Source organism: Aphanomyces invadans, assembly GCF_000520115.1.
Source record: "Aphanomyces invadans strain NJM9701 unplaced genomic scaffold supercont1.19, whole genome shotgun sequence".
NCBI classification, from domain to species: domain Eukaryota; phylum Oomycota; class Saprolegniomycetes; order Saprolegniales; family Verrucalvaceae; genus Aphanomyces; species Aphanomyces invadans.
Genome location: NW_008580164.1, coordinates 1,047,102 through 1,069,187, shown reverse-complemented (window position 1 = coordinate 1,069,187; position 22,086 = coordinate 1,047,102). Strand labels below are relative to the sequence as shown.

General features: G+C 55.6%; 12 protein-coding genes across 13 annotated transcripts; 5 read left to right on the top strand and 7 right to left on the bottom strand.

Moving 5' to 3' along the window:
* Window positions 1-192: 192 nt before the first annotated feature.
* H310_09085 (hypothetical protein) lies at window positions 193-2,417 on the bottom strand. Its single transcript, XM_008875050.1, has 3 exons — window positions 2,002-2,417; window positions 1,846-1,938; window positions 193-1,798 (listed from the first exon to the last, which is right to left on the bottom strand). The coding sequence occupies exons 1-3, from the start codon at window positions 2,410-2,412 to the stop codon at window positions 266-268; spliced, it is 2,037 nt and encodes a 678-aa protein (XP_008873272.1). The 5' UTR covers window positions 2,413-2,417; the 3' UTR covers window positions 193-265.
* A 273-nt stretch (window positions 2,418-2,690) lies between these two features.
* On the top strand, window positions 2,691-3,502 carry H310_09084 (hypothetical protein). Its single transcript, XM_008875049.1, has 2 exons — window positions 2,691-2,768; window positions 2,830-3,502. Exons 1-2 carry the CDS (start codon window positions 2,766-2,768, stop codon window positions 3,463-3,465), a joined length of 639 nt encoding a protein of 212 aa, XP_008873271.1. The 5' UTR covers window positions 2,691-2,765; the 3' UTR covers window positions 3,466-3,502.
* A 3-nt stretch (window positions 3,503-3,505) lies between these two features.
* On the bottom strand, window positions 3,506-5,368 carry H310_09083 (hypothetical protein; the record flags this gene model as incomplete). The annotated part of the gene is made up of 5 exons (XM_008875048.1): window positions 3,506-3,943; window positions 3,999-4,425; window positions 4,487-4,616; window positions 4,658-4,763; window positions 4,814-5,368. The coding sequence occupies 5 exons, from the start codon at window positions 5,366-5,368 to the stop codon at window positions 3,506-3,508; spliced, it is 1,656 nt and encodes a 551-aa protein (XP_008873270.1).
* Window positions 5,369-5,591: 223 nt separating this feature from the next.
* On the bottom strand, window positions 5,592-6,924 carry H310_09082 (CAMK/CAMKL protein kinase). The gene has a single exon (XM_008875047.1). It carries the CDS (start codon window positions 6,904-6,906, stop codon window positions 5,890-5,892), a length of 1,017 nt encoding a protein of 338 aa, XP_008873269.1. The 5' UTR covers window positions 6,907-6,924; the 3' UTR covers window positions 5,592-5,889.
* Window positions 6,925-7,259: 335 nt separating this feature from the next.
* On the bottom strand, window positions 7,260-8,415 carry H310_09081 (serine/threonine protein kinase). Its single transcript, XM_008875046.1, has one exon. The coding sequence runs from the start codon at window positions 8,406-8,408 to the stop codon at window positions 7,335-7,337; it is 1,074 nt and encodes a 357-aa protein (XP_008873268.1). The 5' UTR covers window positions 8,409-8,415; the 3' UTR covers window positions 7,260-7,334.
* Window positions 8,416-8,683: 268 nt separating this feature from the next.
* Window positions 8,684-10,025, bottom strand: H310_09080. Of its 2 annotated transcripts, XM_008875045.1 has the most exons (2): window positions 9,383-10,025; window positions 8,684-9,319 (listed from the first exon to the last, which is right to left on the bottom strand). In XM_008875045.1, exons 1-2 carry the CDS (start codon window positions 9,891-9,893, stop codon window positions 8,814-8,816), a joined length of 1,017 nt encoding a protein of 338 aa, XP_008873267.1. In that variant the 5' UTR covers window positions 9,894-10,025; the 3' UTR covers window positions 8,684-8,813. The 2 variants fall into 2 exon arrangements, with proteins under 2 accessions (XP_008873267.1, XP_008873266.1); XM_008875044.1 differs by having other exon boundaries at window positions 8,684-10,025.
* A 388-nt stretch (window positions 10,026-10,413) lies between these two features.
* H310_09079 (serine/threonine protein kinase) lies at window positions 10,414-11,546 on the bottom strand. Its single transcript, XM_008875043.1, has one exon. It carries the CDS (start codon window positions 11,512-11,514, stop codon window positions 10,486-10,488), a length of 1,029 nt encoding a protein of 342 aa, XP_008873265.1. The 5' UTR covers window positions 11,515-11,546; the 3' UTR covers window positions 10,414-10,485.
* A 1,148-nt stretch (window positions 11,547-12,694) lies between these two features.
* On the top strand, window positions 12,695-12,982 carry H310_09078 (hypothetical protein; the record flags this gene model as incomplete). Its single annotated transcript, XM_008875042.1, has 1 exon — window positions 12,695-12,982. The coding sequence occupies one exon, from the start codon at window positions 12,695-12,697 to the stop codon at window positions 12,980-12,982; it is 288 nt and encodes a 95-aa protein (XP_008873264.1).
* Window positions 12,983-13,282: 300 nt separating this feature from the next.
* H310_09077 (serine/threonine protein kinase) lies at window positions 13,283-14,598 on the bottom strand. The gene has a single exon (XM_008875041.1). The coding sequence runs from the start codon at window positions 14,367-14,369 to the stop codon at window positions 13,419-13,421; it is 951 nt and encodes a 316-aa protein (XP_008873263.1). The 5' UTR covers window positions 14,370-14,598; the 3' UTR covers window positions 13,283-13,418.
* Window positions 14,599-16,000: 1,402 nt separating this feature from the next.
* On the top strand, window positions 16,001-17,095 carry H310_09076 (CAMK/CAMKL protein kinase). The gene has a single exon (XM_008875040.1). The coding sequence runs from the start codon at window positions 16,068-16,070 to the stop codon at window positions 17,022-17,024; it is 957 nt and encodes a 318-aa protein (XP_008873262.1). The 5' UTR covers window positions 16,001-16,067; the 3' UTR covers window positions 17,025-17,095.
* An 820-nt stretch (window positions 17,096-17,915) lies between these two features.
* Window positions 17,916-18,872, top strand: H310_09075 (CAMK protein kinase; the record flags this gene model as incomplete). The annotated part of the gene is made up of 1 exon (XM_008875039.1): window positions 17,916-18,872. One exon carries the CDS (start codon window positions 17,916-17,918, stop codon window positions 18,870-18,872), a length of 957 nt encoding a protein of 318 aa, XP_008873261.1.
* Window positions 18,873-20,447: 1,575 nt separating this feature from the next.
* On the top strand, window positions 20,448-21,573 carry H310_09074 (CAMK/CAMKL protein kinase; the record flags this gene model as incomplete). The annotated part of the gene is made up of 2 exons (XM_008875038.1): window positions 20,448-20,481; window positions 20,531-21,573. 2 exons carry the CDS (start codon window positions 20,448-20,450, stop codon window positions 21,571-21,573), a joined length of 1,077 nt encoding a protein of 358 aa, XP_008873260.1.
* Between the last annotated feature and the right edge of the window lie 513 nt (window positions 21,574-22,086).

Here is a 22,086-nt window from a genome sequence, read left to right as displayed (position 1 = left end):
AGTAGCGGCAACACTCACGTTGGTATTGCCGCTCACCCTGATTGTAAGCTCGCTGCGTGGTGTCGAGCTTGCAATGACGCTTGCGAGTTTCGCACAAGCATTCCCTATGAACGTAACCTTGGACACTCCGTGTCACACGACTTTGGTATCGCCCCACTCATGCGTTGTACACGAAACCGAAGTTAAAAGAGGCCACTGCCACCACTTTAACACCTTGCCCCCAACACAAACGAGCCATACATTCCTTCCTCACGTGCGCACACTTCTACAAATCGCTGAGCGGCTCATACTCGCCAAGTATGTATCGCAGCTGCAAACACCGCACAATGGCAGGGACCATGTCGGGCTGGTCGCACTTGAACTTGGCCTCCAATTGCATGTTCAGACTATCCATGAGGAAAGCTCCGAGAAAGTGTGCCAGGGTATCGGTGTGGATCGCATAAAAGTAGACCGCGCGAATATGGGCGGCAGCCAGGCCGTCGGTGATCACGTAGAACCGGCATTCGCTCAAGTGCATCGTGAGGTTGTCTACCGTCGGAGTGGACAAGATGCGGCAGAGAAACCCTCCCGCTGGGGGCAAAGTGTTCCACAGGTACTTGAAGTCGTCGGCAGTCATGTACATCGTGTTGCTCAGCGCGAGCTCGGGCTTCATAGCGAGATCGACCGGCGGAGCATCGAGCACGTTGGCGGGTAGACTTGGCCGGTCCCAGAACGTTTCCCCCGTCAACGTGTTGCGCACGTAGGCGCGGTTGTACTCATCGGTGTACCGCACCCACGACGCGGACGCTCCAGGAGCCTCTCGTTCGACCACGTCCTCATCCGACTCACTGCTGCTGCTACTGCTGCTGTTGCTGCTGTTTTCGTTGTCGTTTGTGTCGTCTGACTCGTCTGCACCATTGTTACCTTGCGACGCATTCCAGTTGCGTGGCAAGAGCTTGAAGGAGTCAAAATCCCGATGTGCTTGCTCCATCACTCCGACAAACTTGTACACGACGAGTCCAAGGAGGGGCACCCAGCACTCGAGCAGCACGACCAAAATGACTGCGATCGTGAGCACGGCCATGACGCCGCCATAAAAACCCGAGCCGTGGTGGAAGGCGGAATATAGGACTAGAAGGAGGTAGCAGCCACAGAAGGCATCCGTTGCTTTGACGAACTGCATCGTCTTGATCCAGTTCGAGTCTTGGCCGTACCCGATCCCGTGCCAATGGATTAGTGGGCCTTTGAATCCTTGCAGCGAATGCAAAAGCCGGAGGCATCCCCACACTGACAGATGCATATGGCTGAGAAACAACATGACGGTGGCCAGAGTCGTCCCGCCCTTAACCAGGATCATATAATGGAGTGGTATGCCGAGAGCTGCGGATCGGAACTGCGGGTACATGGTGAACGACGCGCACGAGACGAGGCCCAGGACGAGTAGGACGACCCCCGACACCACATGAATCCACAGCAGTGCCACAATACGCAACAGCGTGTGCCGGGAGAGGTCTTCGAGTGGCGGCAGCGTTGTCGTGGGGAAGAAGTACCCAATCTTCTGAAAGATCATCCGTCGGAGCTGCCGTGCTGTTGCCACAGTAGGGTACTTGGTCGACATCTCGTGGGGCTCCAAGTACCAGTACACGGACATGGTAAAGCCAGCTTTGAGGAACAGGCAGCACGCAACCCACACGCGAGTGATGCTGAGGAGCGAATAATGAAACGTTCCCCCATAGCTGTTACTCTCATGCCGGCACAACCACACAATGTCCATTCCCATCGCGACGAGGAGGCCCGTCGTGAGCAGCTTGAGCTCAATCTGGCCACAACATGATCAAATCATGATGGGCGCCGCAAAGAACCAACCTTTTTAATGGACACCGTCATCAAGACTGTGCCAATGGGCACATTGTATCGGGGGGCTGGAGTCGCGCTCTCTGAGAGGATTCCAAAGAGGACCTATCGACGCAGCACTCAGGTGAATTCTGGACCTCGAAGTGAGGTAAAACATGCACGCCGTACGAGAAGAAATGCGAGTGCTTCGTGTGCGTGAATGGACGCAAACGTGCGCCCGAAAAGAAGCAGGAATTGCCATACAGAATGCGATGTCGCCGCGATTTTCTTGACGTGCTTCTTCAAATGGCGTCGCTGGCGCGTCTGAAACGTGTGTTGCCGCTTAAATTTGAGCTTGAGCGGAGGATCATCCCTCGACAAGTTCATTTCGGGAAAGCCATCGTCGACCGACGGCACTGGCAAAACCGACCCCTGCTTGGACGACTTCGTGTCTTCATCCACCGAATCCTCGTTATTGTGATCCCCAGTTTCAGCTTGGACATCATCCACTTGGTACTTGGACACCGCACGATCCTCGCGGGCATGGTCACTTGGCGATGGCTCAGCCGTCGGCACAACCGCAGGCGATTGCCGGTCCATCTCGCAAGTTTGTAACGGCTTAGATGAAACCGTTTCGACCATCGAATTGCCTATTAGGTACGTTTCAGTCTAGTATGCTATTTTGCATTCAAATAGGCGTAGTTATTGTCGAGTTTTACTATCACATTGTATGCCTGTTGTCAAGGTGGAATTCGTATTCCATACATTCTAAACTATCGCATGGATCGAGTGCAATTTTGCAACCTTACCTATCTAAGTACGGTGCAACCGCATGCCTATCCGAACTTAATCGAGTTGAAATTTCGAATTTTGAACATCGAAACACCATCAGTGGCAGAGGAAGGCGATCCATCGAATCAACAACAGCGTGCGGCCAGAGCAGACACTGCATCATGGTAGGACTCGGCACCGATATGGAGGAAGGGCATTGCGTGTAACCTTGTGGATGCGTCGTAGTCGGCACACGAGAACTTTTCTCCTCAGATTATTCAACGGGTGGCAAAGGAGATCCGACAGTTGGCGACAAACCCACCTGCGGGCATTCGATATTTGCCACAAGATGACGAGTCCCTTGCTGAGATCCACGTCGAGCTCGTAGGTCCAGAGGACACGCCGTACGCTGGCGGATTCTTCGAAATGAAGTTGCTGCTCACGGAGGGATTTCCAACGGTCCCGCCGAAAGGCCACTTCTTGACCAAGATCTTCCACCCGAACGTCGCTGCGAACGGCGACATTTGTGTCAACACGCTCAAGCGCGACTGGTGTGCCGACTTGGATCTGTCTCACGTACTACAGGTCATTCGGTGCCTCCTCATCGTTCCATTTCCGGAGAGCTCACTCAACGATGAAGCGGGCAAGTTGTTTATGGAATGCTACAGCGAATACGCCCAACGCGCACGCATCCTCACGACTATTCACGCGTCCAAGACAAAGGCAAAAAATACTATTGACGAAACCACATCCAATTCGTTGACGATCGAACCGGCGCCTTCGTCACGCGCTTCGAATAAGCGTCCGCTAGTTGATACTGCCACCGACATCAATGTCGCGAAGAAGAAGCAGGCCGTGAAGAAGAGCTTGAAGCGGTTGTAGCCATAAGTCAATAGAACTGTATTTTACCCCAGCGACAGTCCTACGGTGCTATTGTATTCGTGCGACGTGGCGTTCCTAGCCCCCGATGATGTCGCCCAGGCTGCTGCGCTAGCCCCGGCTGTTTAGGCATGCCCATCGTGTCTGTGCCTTGGGATTTGCACACCAACATATTGCTCAGCTCATGCACGCCGCGACTCCTGGACGTAATCGTGTGGTACTGGTCGCTCAGGTGCTTTTGCGCTGCAGCGTATAGCGCCTTGCTCTCTTCGTTCTGCTGCAGCATGGCGGCCTTCTCGGACGCGTACTGAGCTTTCAAATCCTTTCCATGGGCCTCAAACTTCGAAACGAGGTCGACGTAAGAATTAGCATCAAGCACAGGCCGTTTCCGCTGCAACGGGGCTCCCTTTTGATGGAGTGCTTCTTGTTTGCCCAGTAGGTGGTCGGCGTCGTTCGTAAGGCGCAGGTCAACGTTGAGTCCCTATATTTTCACGATGTCAACATGGATGGCTCCATGCACGTCATGACGACCCCACCTTGGCATTGTGCTCAAGATTGTGCCGCTTCAAGAACGTTGTGATGAGAGGCGAGTTCTGCAGACTGTACGTGGCGCGTTCGAGGGATTTCAGTCGCTGCGACACGACTGGCAACTGGCGCTGGTGGCACTTGGCTGTTGCATCCCCGCAGTCGTCAGCACGTTTCGATGCGTTGGTGACGCTCTCTTGGTTCGACGACAGGCCCGCGTGTTGCTTGGCATCGTCTTCGTCCTCGTTTTTGAGCTTGATGTTCTTCTGGTGGTTTTGGATCTCGATGGTTTTGATCTTTTCCAGGCGCTCGACGCGCCGCACGCGATTACGAAGGGCAGGAAACTCGTTGAGCGCTGCCGACTTGCGCTGCGATTGCATGGACAGCTCCGGCAACCAGTGTCCCCACGAGACCTTGGACGGTACAAACCCGACAAACCTGTCATGTTGATCAGTGTCGGGGGAGAGAGGACGAGGTTGATGGAAATGCCCCCCAGTACCACGAATAACAAATCGTGATGAGCTTCCGGCGCACGTCGTCGTCGAAGAGGTATCGAGAGATCGGGAACGCGTCGTGGAGGGCCAGGAACAGGAGCTGCGACATGGCATCGGGCAATTTCTCCATCACGCCTATGGTGGAGTTGTAAAGAGACCGGCCAAGCATGGCCAACCTGAGTCCCTTGTCGCGGGGTTCATCTGGAGCTTGATGAAGAGGGCGGTAAAGTTGTCAGCGACACGGTCGTAAAAGTCGTGCTCGAGCTTCGCGTGTTTGCCCGTCTATATACAGTCGCGTGAGAATCGACGCCATATTCAACGACGGCGCGCACTTGAAACTCAGACGACACGATGTACCAAAACATGTCCTTGACAATGGCCTCGAGCTCGGGGGCAGTCTCGAACACGTCGCGGAACAACTTGGTGCTTTTTCGGTTCTCGTCATACCGGTTGTGGCACACAATCTTTTCTTTCAAGAGGGGGAGCTTGACTGTACGGGGGAGGTCCGTCGGCTGGTGGGTAGAGAAGCGGACGGTGATCTTTTGCACGGTCTGGGCCGAGTGCTTGGCACGCACAATCATGATCGTCCGCTGGGCAGCTTTTTGGATCAACGCGCGATACTTGGACTTGGTCTCGGGCCCCGTCGTGTCGCTGTGGCTCGCGAGCTTTTTCAGGACATTTGTGAGTATGCGATTCGTGTGGGCTGGTTCGACCGGAGGAGCCTGCGACGACAAAATTGTCTCCGTCAAGAACGACGCTCGACGGCCATTTGTATGCCTCGCTTCAGGCAAGGCGACGACGTGGAATGCCGCGGGCTCGGGCGACTGGACCTCATCATCTTTCGGCAATGCAATCGACTCGGCACGGGCCGGCTCCACCCTGCTCATCGTAGCGCAACACCAGCGCCAAAAATAGGTGGACTACGCTGCATGGTTTCAACAACAGTGTCGGCGCATGGCGCTCGGCGGATCCCGCGCACGACTCTTTCTAGCTTCACCCCCGATGAACCATCCGGCAGAGAGATGGGGACTTGGACCGAACGCCAGTCAAGCGTGTGCTTCACCTCAATTGGAACTGTGGGGACGGGGCGTTGACAGGACAGTTTGTGACCGCATGTGCTCATGTTGCATGGTCAGGACAGAGTTCCGTCGACCGCCAAACGACACAAACGTCTTACATCTTATACAACTATGTCCACTGTCCAGGTCGTGGTTGCTGTCGATACACGCGTGCTCCCATTCGTACGTGTCAACGTGATCCACCAGGGGCCAAGATCTGCACCGCTTGAACCCGAAACGTGAGGTTGTTGGATGTGGCACAACAGGCCGAGACATGCTAGTTTACTTTTTGTCGGGGGCACGAGATCGATTCGTGCGACCTCGTCCATGCGAGCGCAGCGTCGTGATATCTAGTGGAGATGGCAGCTTTCCTTGGCCGTTGTGTCGACCAAAGCGAGTTGACGCTGAGGGTCCACGGGTTCTTTGCCTGCGTCGTTGCTGGTCGTGTACGTGTGGGCAACCACATCGTGTATTGTCCACCGTTGAGCTGGGTCAACAGTGAGCACGCCCTGCAGCACTGCCATGGCTTCTGGGCGGACGAGATGGCCGAGGTCCCACGCCATCACGAGTCGATGCAAGCCCTTGGTGGCCAGGAAGTGGAAACGGTCGTCGTTGTGATCGGCCGAGTCGAAGAGGGGAGCGCCTGTGAGCATGATGAACAGCATGACGCCCAGTGACCACACATCTGCCTTGCATGCGTCGTACGCAGTTTGAGCGACGACTTCGGGGGCCATGTAGTACGACTTGCCCACCTTTTGGGTTTGCAAATGTGCATTCGACACAGCCAAGCCGAAATCGCACACGTGGCAGTTGTCGTGGTCATCGACCAAGATGTTTTCCAACGAGAGGTCGCGATGGGCAATCCCGCAGCGGTGCACGTACTCGATGCCGCGGGCAATTTGGCCGAAATAGCGCCGCGCTCGGTCGTCGGTGAGCAGCCCACCCGGGGCATCGTCCAGGACGGTGTAGAGTTCGCCGTTTGCACAATAGTCGAACACGAAATGCTCGTGGCCAACTTCAACGAACGCTGTGCGCATGCGGAGAACATGAGGATGCCCACCTTTGGCGCTCAGAGTTTCATTCACGCGCTTCTCGACTGAAATGTCTTCTTGAACATGCCGTCCGCCAAGAGACACTTTGGCGACCGCCGCTTCCAAGCACACGCGCTTGATCGCCACGGTATCTCCTGTCGTTTCGTCGCGGCACAAATGGACTTTGCCGTACAAGGCGTCGGCCAACACCTTCGACTTGGTGTATCGATGCATATTGGCGAGTGGTCGCGACCACGCACGCTGGCCGGAACGAGCTCTTCTGGCAGGTCGAGTATTTGTTGCCGCGCAGAGGTCGGTCGCCGTCTTGTCAACCATCGAATGTGTGTCACCAACGTTCTTAACTCTCGAAAATCGAAATTTGGTGCAAATGCACTTCAACTTGAGGCATTTTCCGAAATATATTTGGGGTTTTCATTTACAACAAGCAAAAATCGAGTGAAAACTTCGGAATTTTATCCAAGACATGCCGAGTTGATTGCGACGGACTGGTCCAATGTTGGAAGCATAGAACGACCAGGACGGGACGCTGGGGGAGCGTTGGGGGGAGCATGCTGACGCAGATCTGGGAGGGCCTGCTGCGATAACGCTGGGAGGAAGCGTTGAAGGTGGACGTTCGTGTTCGAGAAGGCACTCGATGATATGTACCGGACGTTTTGGATGCTGACATGAGAGCGAAAGCCATGCTACCGAATTGCTCGTAGAATGCCATGTATTTTCTGACCTGCGAGCGAATTCACGACTCTTTACTTGTTGGCACCTTTTCCACGTCGACGCTTGGACTCGAACCACTTTGAAATGGTTTTGCGAATCGATCGATGCGGTGAGCGAGACGACTCGCTGGTGAGCTTGAGGACGTCGTCGACTTTAAATCGCACTGCTGGGTCCAGGGCGAGCATTCCTTCCAATAACTGCTCCGCCTTTGCATCCATTCGCGGGCTGTGTATGGTGTGGGCCATGAGGTTTCGTACGCCATGCGTGGCCAAGTAGCGAAATCGGTGGTCGCCAACACTTGCGACGCCGACCAAGGGAGTCCCCACGACAAGCATGTACAGGATGACGCCCAACGACCACACGTCAGCTTGCTTGGGGTCGTACACGTCTCCCGCGACAACTTCTGGCGCCATATAAAACGATTTGCCGACGCTTTCGCACGACCATGAGGACGCTGGAGTGGCCAATCCAAAATCGCACACGAGACAGTGCCCGTGTCCATCGACAAGCACGTTTTCAAGCGACAGGTCGCGGTGGGCAAACCCCCGACGGTGCATGTACGCCACTGCTCGTACAATTTGCTCAAACCACCTCCACGACGTGGACATATCTAGCAACCCTTGCGTGCCGAGGATGGTAAACAGATCGCCTCGCGGGCAGTACTCCAACACCAAACACACATGGGCATCATCTTGGAAGTGGTCGCGCAGCCGTAGCACGTTGGTGTGGCCGCCGTTGGCACTTAGAGTACGATGAACGCGCACCTCCATCTCGATGTCGTCGGCAGCATGACTAGAAGCACCACTTGCCAACGACCGCTGCATGCACTTGATGGCCACAGTCTCCCTGGTCATGCTGTCGATGCAGACCAGGATATGGCCATACAACGCAGTGGCCAACACCTGCGCATTCGTGTACCTCGGGGGGAGAAGCATCTTGGCGACTGGGATGGTCCTTCCGATCCGCAAGGTTAGCCTTAATTGGCGTTCACTCAACGTCTGTCCTGGACAGTGCTCGTCGACAGGCCATTGGAAGCTGCGTGTGTCGGATTGTTCGTTCGGCCTGTCAGGCGCCCTCATCCGGTCCGACATCTCGTCCCTTGGCATGTAATGTCACAACACTCAAATGTCACCTACGCCTCTAACTTGACGGATTTGGTCAAAGTAACTGGAGTAACATTATGAAAATGCCACTGGACAGAACAGGGCATCTATTTCGACCGAAATCATGGGCTGGCAAGATCCCGTGGAAGATTGCGCTGTGCCCATTGCACGGTCGCCACGTTTGTTGGAGATGCACCCAAGGAGGTTCTCTGCGATGCACCGCATACATCAGACGCCCGCAACGTGCCTTCCTTACTGCAGCCGCTTCTGCCTCACTCAACGCCACGCTGTCACACACACGTCCGAATGATTGTCGACATCAATTCGCACTGGTCCATGCTTCACACGTGTACACACCACATAACGTACCCATAATGGGGTTTCCTATCTAACGGTGTCTACCTCGAACTACAAGATAAACGTGGTCATGTCGATGGCTCGAGTCGCAGCCTTGAGCGCCCTCAGCGCTGCGGGTTCGCTTGGGTGGGAGTCATGGACGTCGTGGGCCGAGTCGTTCGAAGTGGTGCGAAGCAGGTACGGATGTCGCAGGATGTTGTCGACGGTGATGCGGTCGCGGGAGTCCACAGCAAGCATGGCTTCGAGGACGGCCATGCACTGCGTGTCAAAGAGGTCGTTCATTCCCCACGACTGAATCAATGCACGGACACCGTTCATTTCCAAGAATTGAAACCGCGGGTCTGCCCTCGAAGCCACTTCGACGAGCGGCGTCCCCGTCAACAGGACAAAGAGCAAGATCCCGAGTGACCACACATCCGCTGCCGCGAGATCACACACATCACCAGCGACGACTTCTGGAGCCATGTAGAACGGTTTCCCGACCTTGGGCTTCTTCGCGTGCGCCAACGGGGCAGCGAGGCCGAAATCGCACACGACGCACGAGTCGTTCGCCATCACTAGCACATTCTCGAGAGATAAATCGCGGTGGGCAAACCCATGCGCATGCACATATGCCACACCGTGCACTACGTCCCGAAAGTATCGCTGTGCGGTCGCGCTGTTCACGCGGTGGTTGGGCAGCGTCTCGGTCACTTGGAATAGTTCGCCGTGCACGCAGTAGTCGAACACAAAGTGTTGCATGCCGCCTTCAACGAACGAGTGGCGCATCGCGAGAACATTCGGGTGGCCGTCGCCGTCTCCCAAGAGCGCCGTATTGACGTGCTCCTCAAACACAATGTCTTCCGCGACGTGGCGCGGGGTGGGCTCCCCAACGACAAGTTGGGCCATTGCAGCGTCCATGTTCATGCGCTTGATGGCCACCATGGCGCCTGTGGCGGTGTCGCGGCAAAGCACAACATCACCAAAGAGCGCTTTCGACAGCGTTCTCTCGATCGTGTATCGCTGCATGGTACAGTCCACGGGAGTGCAGGAGGATGAATGCACGTTCGCAAGAGAAGAGGGGAGTGAAAATGCGCCCACCTGAACGTCGACTCGAGACCGGCGGGAGCGATCTCTGTTGCACACTGCCATGCGTGCTTCCTGTCGCGATTGTGGCCGTAACCACCGCAGCAGACTCGCCAGTTTTGCGCTGGACCGACCGAATCACCCACAGAACGCGCTTGTAATGATGGCGACTGAGACGGCAGACCCCACGGATCAAAATGCACAGCACGAATCTCTCTTCATGGCGAGGACCTGCCGCGAGAACACACGTCGTCATCGGTAGAAGCTTTCGACGGGATGGTGGTGCACTCACGGGATGAAATTGTGGGCATTCTTCCAGAGTGACATTCGACATGTGCCATGCAATTACATTTCATTGCATGTAACTGTCACGTCATGGTGCACCTGGATGGAGAAGCGCAGCCGAGGCTCTTCCTCGCCCTACAACTAGTAGGCCGGCTGCACAAGTTGTGCAGCCGCATCGACGCCTTGCGGACTGGAGACGCGTGGGCTCGAAGCGGCTCATGGCAAGTGTCAGGCGCCACTAGACACGGAGGGAATCGCACGGCGACGTGGTGTCCGGATCGGCTCGTTCGACATCACTTGGTGCACGTCGACAACCGCACGTTGTTAAATAGAACACAGCTACATCAGCACAAGCACGACATCGAGGTGCCATCTACATCATGGCGGTCGAGTACACGTCGAGGGCATGTCGCCGCGACTTTTTGAAAAACCCACCGAGACACTGGCTAAGGGACGATTGCGGCACAACTGGCTCGGCCACAAATGGGTGGTCGAGAACGGCTTGAAGTGACAAACGACTTGCCGGATCACGGACTAACATGCGTTGCAACAAGTCCAGCGCGTCTCCATGCACGGCGTGCCCCACTCGCCATGCGTCGACAAGTCGCGGGAGGCCTTGCGCTTGAAGGTAGCGGTATCGACTATCTTTGTTGGATGCCATCTCCACCAGTGGAGACCCCGTCAGCATCATGAACAGCATGATGCCCAGGGACCACATGTCTGCCTTGACGGGGTCGTACGAGCCACGGACAACGGCAACTTCCGGCGCCATGTAGAACGCTTTACCGACGGTCTCTCGCGCGGGAGCCGACGCAAACGCCGCCAAACCAAAGTCGCAAATGTAGCAGTTGTCTTTCTCATCGACGAGGACATTCTCCAGAGACAGGTCGCGGTGAGCAAACCCCCGGCCATGCATGAACTGTACGCCGTGGAGGATTTGGCGAAAGTACCGTCGCGCTGTCTTCATGTCCAAGCGCTGGTTTGGCATCGAGTCCATGAGGTCAAACAGCTCGCCGCCAACGCAATAGTCCAGCACAAAGTGATCGTAGCCGTCTTCGACGAAGCAACTGCGCATGCGAAGGATGTTGCTGTGGCCGCCATCAGCGCTCAACGCTCGATGGACGTGCTTCTCAAACGCAATGTCTTCCAATACTTGGACGGACGCGGCATGGATCATGGTTTTTGCTGCGGCCGCCTCGACGTTCATCCGTTTGATCGCGACTAGGTCGCCGGTCACCTTGTCGTGGCACAGCAAGACTTGTCCGAAAAGTGCGTCGGCCAGCACTCGTTCTGTGGAGTATCGCTGCATGCTGTAGGGGCGGTGGGAATCGTAGTACGGTCGCAACGGCCTCCGTCGGCTTAAGATGGAGAATTGAGGAATGCGCCATCCTTCCGAGCGCATGTGAAGATCGTGGAAGGATATCTGAGCATGGCGATGTTAAGAGATCGCAATTCTCATGGAACGCGGGTAAAACGCACTCACGATTGGGTTTAACCTAACATATACCAGGTATTTGTATAAACACAACTGGATCAACAGACATCCACAACCACGAGCATTCCAATGCATTGACGGGCGGTTTCGATGAGGGTGCCGCAACGGCGAGGTTGCGGCGGGTCCAAAACTCGACGCAGTTCAGAGCGCAAAAATGCTGGCTTGGCCCTGGCCACGTACGTCGTGAGAGCTAGCGGATGGGGTGCTCACGTGTACGTGGTCGGTCCGTGGTGTCTTCGCGGCCGGCTGCAACCCCCTCGCCGACGTTGAAGTTACGAGCTCAACCTTGCCTGAATCACACCCATGCCGTGGCGCAACGAGCCATCATGTTTTGGGGATGGTGCTGCCGTCGCAAGTGACGACTTCCCTGGCTTGACCAAGTCACACTGTATGCTGCTTGTTGGATGGAGGCGCGAGCGATGGAAACCATCAACACGGTCCATGGCGCCGCACGCTTGACACACCAGCGCGGGTGCACACATGACTACTGCAATCGCACCAAATCACATCGAAATATTTGTCGTGCCTGAGCGGTGTCCGCTCCAGCGACATGCCCGTTGAGGACCTACAACAACCGCTTTGTGGCATTGCTGCCACCGACCCTGCACCACCCAGGGTACTCTGCCGACAGTGCCTTGGCGAGACTACCCCGCACACGTCATGCGGTGTAGATTCAGGCAGATGGCGATTGCTTGGCACAGCCCCATCGCGATCACCGACCTCACCTAGAGCACTTGCGGGGTTGCGCGGGCGGGTCCTCTGTCGACCTCACCTTCCAAAGTCAACTTGCAAGCGACAGAAATTCGGTTAACCAAGAGTTTCTTCCGGATACCTGATAAAAATTCGCCCGAGACAGAGTGCGATCCAACAATTTTTTGTGTAACATTCGTGACGTATTCGCCACATACAAACGCCAAGTATAAACGTGAGTTTGGGCGCGCGCCGACATGACGTACATCAGCGGCGTGGGACGCGAGTGCACCTGGACCAGTTGGCACATCCCTCGGCATGTCGAGTCAGCTGCCTGCGATATTGGGATTGGCTGCGACGAGGTGCATGTGGTGGTGGTGCTGCTGCTGCGGGGGCCATGGCCATGGTTCACATTTTCACAAGTACCATGCTCCGACGCAACAACGCGTCCCTCAACTTGGCCGCGCTTGACTCCACGTACAACGGTGGTGCTGCCACGACAACGTCTTCGTCGTCAGCGAGAAAACGCTTGTCGGACTCGGACGTGACCGCGCCGGAACCGACGCATGCGTGGTCCACAAGCACGAAACGATCGGCCCCGATCGCAATCCCCGACGCCAAAACAAGACCGTTCTACTGCGTCAACCAAGACGCCCAGACTCGCCCCGGACGGCACGTCATGTAACTTATGTGGTCGCGACCGTGTGATATGCGTAGACGTATTTAGACTTGTATCAAATCGACATTTGTCCTGTTGACCTCCGACAGCCATGCGCCAGTGTCGACGCTCTCCACCATATCGAACACAAGGATCACACACCACGATAGTGCTGCACTTGTACGAACGAGTACAGCAGATGCAGCCAATGCTTGCTTGCGGCGGGTGTCCCAACAGAAGTGTTCCGGGCATGCAGGTCGTCCGAAAACCACGACCCATTTCATTGCTGCAAGCGCAAAGTGCTGTTCTGTACGAAACTGGATAATCGCGGAAGGACGACCATTCGACGGGCATCGATGCACCGCCCGGTGTGGCTAGCCATGAGCGGTGGGCTCAACATTTGAAGCTTGACGTGAGGAGTCTTGCCATGAAGCGAATAAATAAAAGTCGATTTGGTACAAGGTTATCCCGCACGACTGACGGCTGTGGGATTCTGCCATGGCGAAAACAATACTCGGTTGAGATACGCGACGATGTTGGACGTGGCAAGGGCAGCCATGCAGTCGGAAATGAGCGAGGGCGGTGTCCGTTTTGATAGCCGAGCACTTACGACGACAGAATGCCGCAGGACAGTGTCCATCGACGGCCGCTTCAATGGATCGAGGCACAAGAGATCGCCCAAGAGATGGGCAATGTCAGTGTCCACGAGGTCTTGAAATAGTATGGTCGATCCTTCCGATTGCAGCACGAGAAAGCGCGGGTCGGACGGAGCAGCTTCGTTGAAGAGCGGCCCACCCGACAGCATCTCGAATAAGAGCACGCCAAGTGACCACACGTCTGCCTTGGTCGCGTCGTAGTTGGATCCAGCGACGACTTCTGGCGCCATGTAATACTTCTTCCCGACAACCGCAGTTTGGATGGTTGCTGCGTCACAAGCCAAGCCAAAGTCACACAACTGGCAATCGTTGTCCCCACCCAGCAGCACGTTCTCCAAGGACAGATCGCGGTGGGCAAACCCGATCTCATGCAACCGATGAACAGCCGCCACGATGTCGCTGAAATACGTGAGCGCGGTGTGTCGGTCGAAACGTGTAGCTGCCGCGAGCTTGTCAAGGAGGTCGCCTCCTTCACAGTAGTCGTAGACAAAGTGGAGGTAGTCGTGCTGGACAAACTCTGTACGCATGCGCAGGACGTGGGGATGTCCTCCGGCGGCGTGGATTGTGTGGTTCACCTGCGCTTCAAAGTCGACGTTCTCGGCGACGATTTTCTGGTCGACGAGGGTCTTTTGGTCTTTCGCTGCGGCGAGATGCATGCGCTTGATGGCCACATGATCGCCGGTACGTCTGTCCTCGCACAGGACAACATCGCCAAAGAGCGCTGTCGCCAGGACTCGCTGGACGTTGTACTGTTCCATGGTAAGACAAAATTCCGGATTGAAACGATCGTCGTTTTTGTCGCGGGCGGCGCGGGGACACAAATCGAAGTTCGAAGGTTTACGACGGCGCCCCCTTGAGCATGAAACGGCATGCGTGCCCAAATAAGATCCACGAGGCTCACTAGTGACCCTTGTTCCTTTCAGGCGGACCGGAGTCGCGTCGGCGCCCGCGACGTCGGGCCGTTGACTCCGCCACGAGTCGGGAGAGTCGCGCTGTTCCGCGTGAATCGAGTGCATTGTCTCGGCCAATCACATGGCAACATCGATGGAGTCAGCCAATCAGTAGACGGGAATCTCGATGTGATCAGGTAATCCATGCCGACTAGTTTACGTGCGAATTCCGTTTTGTGCGGCGGAGAATGCAACAATTTACTTTGGGATCTTATTTCACAGATGCTAGCCTCGTTCTCCCTCCACGTCGCAGCGTCTTTGGGCTCATGGCCCTCCATGTCCATGCTCATGGCCCCAATCCACCCCTTCGAGCAGCTGCGGCAAGTAACTCGAAGTTGACCACGTGGGACAATGTGGGGGAGCCGCAAGGACTTCAGCGATTTCGTTCATGCCCTTCAACGATTTCCGCGCGCGTAGCGCCTTCGTCGCCTGTATGCAGGCTGGACACATATCTGTACTTCGCACAAGCAGCTGAAACTTCTCAAGACGGACCAACACAGCGCGTGTCTCGTGCGATCGAGGTAAACTGCTCTGGACGGGAATTTAGTAAGCGCAACAATCAACGAGTGGGACGGTAGAAAGGTAAACCGCGTGGTTTCGTGAAAATTCATTTTTTTTGTGTTGACGAATTCTATAGCTGATTTCGACCATGGTCTTGAATTCCCACCAATCAAACGTCTCCCTCTTCGTCGTCTTGTGTTTAATTGGCTAAAATAGTGTTCGGCCATGAATGTATCTTGCCGAACCAGCTGCATGTTTCGAAATTCACGAGTCAGAACGAGGAGGACTCTGAACCTGTCGGGCGTTCTTGCTTGGGGCACGTTGGAATTACACTCTCCTGGCTCCAAACTCACTCCATGCGTACTGCCCGTACACTATATGCCCTTGTGGCCACTGCCTGTACAGTATCGAATTCCAGGCACGGAGGCTGGGCCACGTCGCCAAGGGAGAACGACCGTTCTCTCTCCCGCGAATTCTCTCGGCCACCGCAACAAAGGTTTCTGTGGAACGACTAGAAATAGCAACGCGATTCCCGCATGGAATTCCAGGGAATGCAACCCCATGATCCAACAAGACAAAGCCGTCCACGCGACAAAAACAGCCTGGGACGAGCGAAGGCATGAGCTCCAGTTGACTGAACCCCACTCTTTGTACTTGCATCAAACGTCCTGTCCGCCCTTCGCTTTTCTGCACACGACGTCCACTGCGTTTGTTGTCGCGTGCGCCATCCATTCATATCGCAACGATCAAGACGGAAGCATACTTTTATTGAATACTAGCGCGTTGACATCGGAATGAATGTCGTGAAAGGCCCCGATTCGAATACATTATCCAGGCCCATCCGGAAGAATGTTCGAAAAGCACGCGCGTATACTACAGGATCTCCTGGCCTGTTCCGTCGTTTGGCATGCGTTGCTATGCAACGTCGGAACACTTGACGAACTTTCGACGGACGGTTCCACTACTGAATGACAATGCCATTGTGCAATCGTTGCCAACGTGAAGATGGAGAACTACTGCGTGGAGAAAACAATCGCGAATGCGCTGTATGGCCAAGTGCTGTTGGCCCACGACGTCCGCACGGGAGACCTCGTGGCCATCAAGAAGATGAACGCGGCGGCGGCGGCCACGCACACCGTCGTGCGCGATGGCATGTCTCGCGTGCCGGAAGACATTCAAGTCGAAAAGCAAGTCAACCGACTCCTGCGCCACCATGGCGCGCACCCGCACATCCTTCGCATGCGCGACGACTTTGTCCAAGGCGACGACGACCACATGGTGTTTGACTACTGCGCACGCGGCGACTTGTTTGACGTTCTCGAACATGGCGCACTGTCCCCACCGCTCGTGAAGCGCTACTTTCGGCAAATCGCCAGCGCCGTCACCCACTTGCATTCGAACGGAATTGCCCACCGCGACCTTTCGCTTGAAAACGTCCTCCTGGATGCCAAAAACAATTGCTACGTGTGCGACTTTGGTCTCGCGACGTCCGCGACGATGCCGTGCGACGAAACGGTTGGAAAACACTTTTACATGGCCCCCGAAGTCGTCCAAGGCTGTCACTACGACCCGGCCCAAGCGGACGTGTGGTCGCTCGGCATCATGTTGTTCATGCTCGTCACTGGTTCCCCCATGTGCATGAAAGCGACGCCACGGGATTCCCGATTCGCCTACTTTACAAAACACGGCCTCGCCAAGTTAGTCGCATCGTGGAACATCAAGGTAGACCCCCAAGTGATCGACTTGCTCGAGAACATGCTTCGCGTGAACCCGTCCGACCGCTTCACGATGCAGCAAGTCGTCAGCCACATGTACGTCGGCGGTGTCCGTGTGGCGTCGCCCAAATCCGTTTCGTCCGATGCCATCGACGCAACCTCGGCCGTCAAGGCCAAGCCCGTGTCGATGCTCCGCCGCTTGTTCAAACGAAAGGTTGCGGACGTCCACTCCTTGGCGTGCAATTAGTCGGGTCGTGTATTTATTTTGGGTTAATTTACAATTGCAAGTCAAGGTTTTGTGGCTTTGCAGCATCCGAATCATCGACCAGAGCATGCTTTCAGTCGTTTGGTGGTTCTGACGAATGGCAAAAGGAGCTTTTAACGTCAGCAGGTTACCCATCCATGTTGGTACTTGTGTGCGTTGGGAGGTCAACAGGTCCCTGCAACCAGCCTGGCCCTGTTCCAGTTGCGATGTGACCTCTGCCGACAGAGCCGCAGCCCGAACGAATTGCTCGAAAAGAGAGAGCCATCGCGGGGGGGGGGAGTAGTGCTGCACAAGGCTCCTCCAACGCGGAAGCTCGTTTGTCATTGTTGGCCAGTCAAGCGCTACTTGATGCACGTCGGACGAATCCATTCGAGGTGGTTCCTCCGACGTGGTCAAACTCCGCCGCACCGTTTTTTTCTAGCATGTGAACACGAACAAGACGTCGGAACCGCTGGTCTTTGCACACAATAATGTCGTCCATGTTTCAATGGAAACAGATCTGCCAGGGTAACGAAAGGCACATGAAACACTGAAAGGGCGACCACGCACGCACTGATTGCAGCCCTCCAGTGGACTGCCAGCGATAGCGAGCTCCATTCGAGAGGCCATCGCCGCTTCCCCCGCTGTCGCCATGTTGACTAACGAACGTGCATGTCCATGTGCTGTGGGTAACAAACGCAAGACCAAAAACCGTATAGTCCAGCCCAACTTGGCATGGCGCTGGATTGAACTTGCGATGACGGAGCATCATCTGGCTGCAAAGACCAACGGGTCGGAGGGCTGCGCACTTGTTTTTGCGACGCAAAGCGTTCTTTTCGGAGGAAGCATGCGCCAGGGCTTTCATTTTGCATTCGCCCCATTCGGGCCACCACGATGCTGCAGAGATACACGACACACCACGTCATTGCCGACGCTCTGTATGGCCAAGTCGTGCTGGCCCAAGACACCGCGACGGGCGACATGGTGGCCATGAAGAAAATGGACGTGTTCGCCGCGCGAAAGCACGAACTTGTCCGGGGCGACCACCGCCACGTTGACGAAGACATTGAGATAGAGAAACACGTAAATCGGATTCTGAGTGCTAACGGCGGCCACCCTCACATCCTTCGCATGCGCGCCGACTTCATTCAAGACGGCTACGACCACATGATCTTTGATTATTGCGCTGGGGGGGACCTCTTCGACGCGCTCGACCATGGCCCCCTCCCCCCGCCAGTTGCCCAACGCTACTTTCGCCAGCTTGCCCTTGCAACGTCGTACATGCACGCCAAGGGGATCGCCCATCGCGATCTGTCCCTTGAAAACGTCCTGCTCCACAACGATAACTGCTACGTGTGCGACTTTGGGCTGGCTGCATCGGTGTCTAGTCGGTGCCACGATGTCGTGGGGAAGCCATTTTACATCGCCCCCGAGTCCCTCGCTGGTCGCGAGTATGACCCTGCCAAGGCAGACGTGTGGTCGTTGGGAGTCATGCTGTTCATGATGCTGACGGCAGTGCCCCTGTGCACGTCAGCCTCCCTCCCCGATTCACGCTTCTTGTACTTGAAACGTCATGGCGTGCGGAGGCTCTTGGAATCGTGGCATATCGAAATGGGACAGGATGAACTGGACCTCCTCGAGCACATGCTATGCGTCAACCCCGACAACCGCTACCGCATGGACCAAGTGGTCGCTCACGAGTTTGTCCGTGACCGTGTATTCGAGCGCGTCGACAGCCCCGTGGCATTAAAAGGCGATGCGTTCCCCCACAAAGCCACCACGACGTCCAAGGCATTCGCGATCGTCCAACGCTTTTTCCATCGCTCCATGGGGGGCGCTGCAGTGCTGTAGTAGTCGCTCCAACAGATCTGTCCCCGCGTTATTTATTCAAACATTCCTACCTGTGCAAGGAATCATCCAGCAAGGTTTCCATGTAGCTGTGTCAACAGCGATCGATGCCACTTGCACAAAATCGTGCAGTCATGCCAACAGCGATATCGTACTCGCCTTGTTCTAGCCTTGGTCATCAAGACTGCAGGGCCGTCCTGGAGCCCAGCGGACGGTATGGCGATAATTTCAGCCAACACATGGTACACTTGGAGGCCACATGTCTGATCTGTCAGGATGAGTCGGCTGGATACTACTTTGAAGATGCGAGGAGGCACTTCGCAAGCCGATGGCCTTTCATGGCGTCAAGTAGACTTTGGCATTGAATGGTTGGTTTCAAACGCTGCCATGATTGTAGGACTTGGGGTTTGACAGCGTGCGACTGCAATCTCGCCGTCTCGATGATGGCCTACTGCGCTCTTCTTGTACGGACCTGGTCGGACGGACAACTTTCGTAGCCTGCGCCACATCTATATCCGAGAGGCCGTCCACGCGGCCAACACCTGGCTCAGGAATATGACGACCACGAGTGTCAACAAGTCGTGTTTCGTAAGGAGTTGCGGGATTCCTCTACTACCACATGGCTTCCCAGCTGAGTCATCCACGCCATGTGGGGAAATCATGGCATGGAATTCTGTTGAGACTCTGACAAGCTGGCTCAATATTGCGATGGCCGGTGGATGCCAGCCCGTTTGCGAAACGAGCGATGGAAGCGCGCCCGTCAGGTGAGTAGGTCGCTTTCGCCGCGACATTCGCACTGCAGCCGACGACTCGGTGCCGCCATTCATGTGGACATCTTGTAGTTCAAAAATTTCATGTCACAGGAAATGCGCAGAGATCCCCAGCATCTTCCAAGCACTTTTTCTGGCCTTGCATCCAGTAGGTGGCGTGTTCAGCTTCGTATAGAAGCTCATGGCTTGCAATCGGCATTGAACGCACAACCAAGTTGGGGCCGATCCAATCGGGTCATGTAACACCTCCATCGAACTGACAGACCCTTGCATCGAACTTGAACTTATACCAAGTCACCCCAAGTGCGGCCAGTTTTATTGCGAAGGGCATGATGGAAGTCGAGATGCCCCATGGACCGATCGAGGGCCGCCCCACACGTTTACCAAGTTGAGAGGCATTTAAAGATTCCTGGATAGTCACACGTTAGAGGGCGGCGTGTAGGCGGCGGAGCAAGGCACCACCTCAGACCTCGACACCTCTGCACCATCGCTCAAACGTGGCCGCTTGCACACAACAGTAAAACGGTACCTGGAGGTCTTGGAACGGCCGGCAGAGATTGGCCACCCGACCTAACACCTTGGTCGTACCTGTGGCGTCGTTGGACGACTTCTTTCGAGGACTTTCAGGCGAGATATGCAACTGTAACGGACGACTTGCGCAGATACCCCCATGGACGATGACCTCTTGCTGCGGCAGTGTTTATAACGCATGCATTGCGCCATGTAGTCGAAGGTTAAGCTGTCCGTATAGGGTCTCAACGACTGAATGGGGCCCGATCGTCCCCTACACCAAATCGTCCCCGTGACTATGCCCCCACCTGGCCCAGCTGCGGGTGGAGAAGGTTTCGAGTCCAGCTAGTGCCATCATGTCTGTGTCGCTTGTCTGGCTAGTTCACAGGGTGATTGGAGCAAGCACTGCGTACGCCCAACAAAGCAAGCAGGTGAGATGGATGACGCCTCACAATTCAACTTTCCCCGTCGTGATGAATCGATTCACGGTTCAGCGAACAATTGCCGATGCACGGAATGGCCACGTCGTTCTAGCCCACGACACAGAAACAGGCGATTGTGTCGCCATCAAACAGATTGACCGTCTCGCGGCAGAAGCACATCGCTCCGTGGACCGCACGCGTCGCGGCTGTCTTGCTGACAATACTGCTATCGAAAAGCACGTGAACCGTCTTTTGAGCAGCCACGGGGGACACCCCCACATCCTTCGAATGCGGTTCGACTTTGTGCAGGATGGACATGATCACATGGTGTTTGACTACTGCCCGGGAGGTGACCTCTATGACGCCCTTCGCAACGGCCCCCTTCTCCCCCCCATAGCCAAGCGCTACTTTCGACAGCTCGTTCACGCCGTCGGCTACATGCACGACAAAGGGATCGCTCACCGCGACTTGTCCCTTGAAAACGTCCTTCTCGACCGACACCACAACTGCAAAGTGTGCGACTTTGGCCTCGCCACGTCGGCGGGAGTCCCTGTGTGCGACGAAACAGTCGGCAAGCGCTTCTACATGGCCCCCGAAGTTGTCCTAGGCCGCACGTACAACCCGCGCCAAGCCGACGTGTGGTCCCTCGGAGTCATTCTATTCATGATGTTGACTGGCGTCCCTCTCTGGCAACTGGCTTCCCCAACCGACCCGACCTTTGAATACTTCAAAGCGCACGGTTTGCGCAGCCTCATTGCGAATTGGGGGGTCGAATTGGATGAGTGTGCCGTCGACTTGTTGGAGCACATGCTCGAGCCGCAACCAATTCAACGGTACACTTTGAAACAAGTGGTCGCCCACGGCTTCCTTGGGGGACGACGGCAGCCTGCCACGAAAGCGTCAACAACACCGTCCCCAACAAAATGGAAGAAACCTGCCCCTGCGCTGTCATTCGTCCACCGACTATTTAAGCACGATGAGTCGGCGGCATGCCCCCCGTGATGTACTATAATAACCAGCGTTCCCAGTTGAAATGATCCTTACGGCATAATTCCGTGAAAGGTTTGAGGCCTACACAGATTGCGGCCGACTCCATCCCTTGGCTAACAATTCTGCCCTCTGCTCGACATGTCGAAGCTTGGTAAACGAGGCTGAATCGGTTCGGGAGACCAACTCGTGTGATGAACCAAGAGCACTTAAAAAAAGTGGCTGATGAGGGCACACTTGGACGTGGGGTCGCGCCGAAGTGACCAATTTGAGTTGCGGGAAGTGTGGCATACTGTACTCAACCAAGATCTGATGGCTCTGGGAAAACAAAAGGCCAAAGCGGAGGGTTGAGTTGAATGGAGGTCGTAAGGGGATGTCCCCGAGGTGGAAATAGCGCAGAGGTCCAGAGCACGGAAGCCGACGTAAGAAGATGACCAACCTCAAAGGTATCGATGAATGACTTCGTGGAGGGTCTCCAAGAGGACCCAGTGACAGCTAAGCGCAACATTTCCTGCTGTCTACATAAGT

Bases quoted from the DNA above. Each gene is read 5' to 3' on its own strand.
- H310_09076 (XM_008875040.1), top strand. From the start codon at position 16,068: ATGGAGAACTACTGCGTGGAGAAAACAATCGCGAATGCGCTGTATGGC.
- H310_09077 (XM_008875041.1), bottom strand. From the start codon at position 14,369: ATGGAACAGTACAACGTCCAGCGAGTCCTGGCGACAGCGCTCTTTGGC.
- H310_09082 (XM_008875047.1), bottom strand. From the start codon at position 6,906: ATGGTTGACAAGACGGCGACCGACCTCTGCGCGGCAACAAATACTCGA.
- H310_09085 (XM_008875050.1), bottom strand. From the start codon at position 2,412: ATGGACCGGCAATCGCCTGCGGTTGTGCCGACGGCTGAGCCATCGCCA. The intron at 1,939-2,001 runs GTACGGCGTGCA...CTGCGTCGATAG, and splicing joins AAGCACTCGCATTTCTTCTC to GTCCTCTTTGGAATCCTCTC. The intron at 1,799-1,845 runs GTTGGTTCTTTG...TGTTGTGGCCAG, and splicing joins TGACGGTGTCCATTAAAAAG to ATTGAGCTCAAGCTGCTCAC.
- H310_09081 (XM_008875046.1), bottom strand. From the start codon at position 8,408: ATGCCAAGGGACGAGATGTCGGACCGGATGAGGGCGCCTGACAGGCCG.
- H310_09080 (XM_008875044.1), bottom strand. From the start codon at position 9,893: ATGGCAGTGTGCAACAGAGATCGCTCCCGCCGGTCTCGAGTCGACGTT.
- H310_09079 (XM_008875043.1), bottom strand. From the start codon at position 11,514: ATGCGCTCGGAAGGATGGCGCATTCCTCAATTCTCCATCTTAAGCCGA.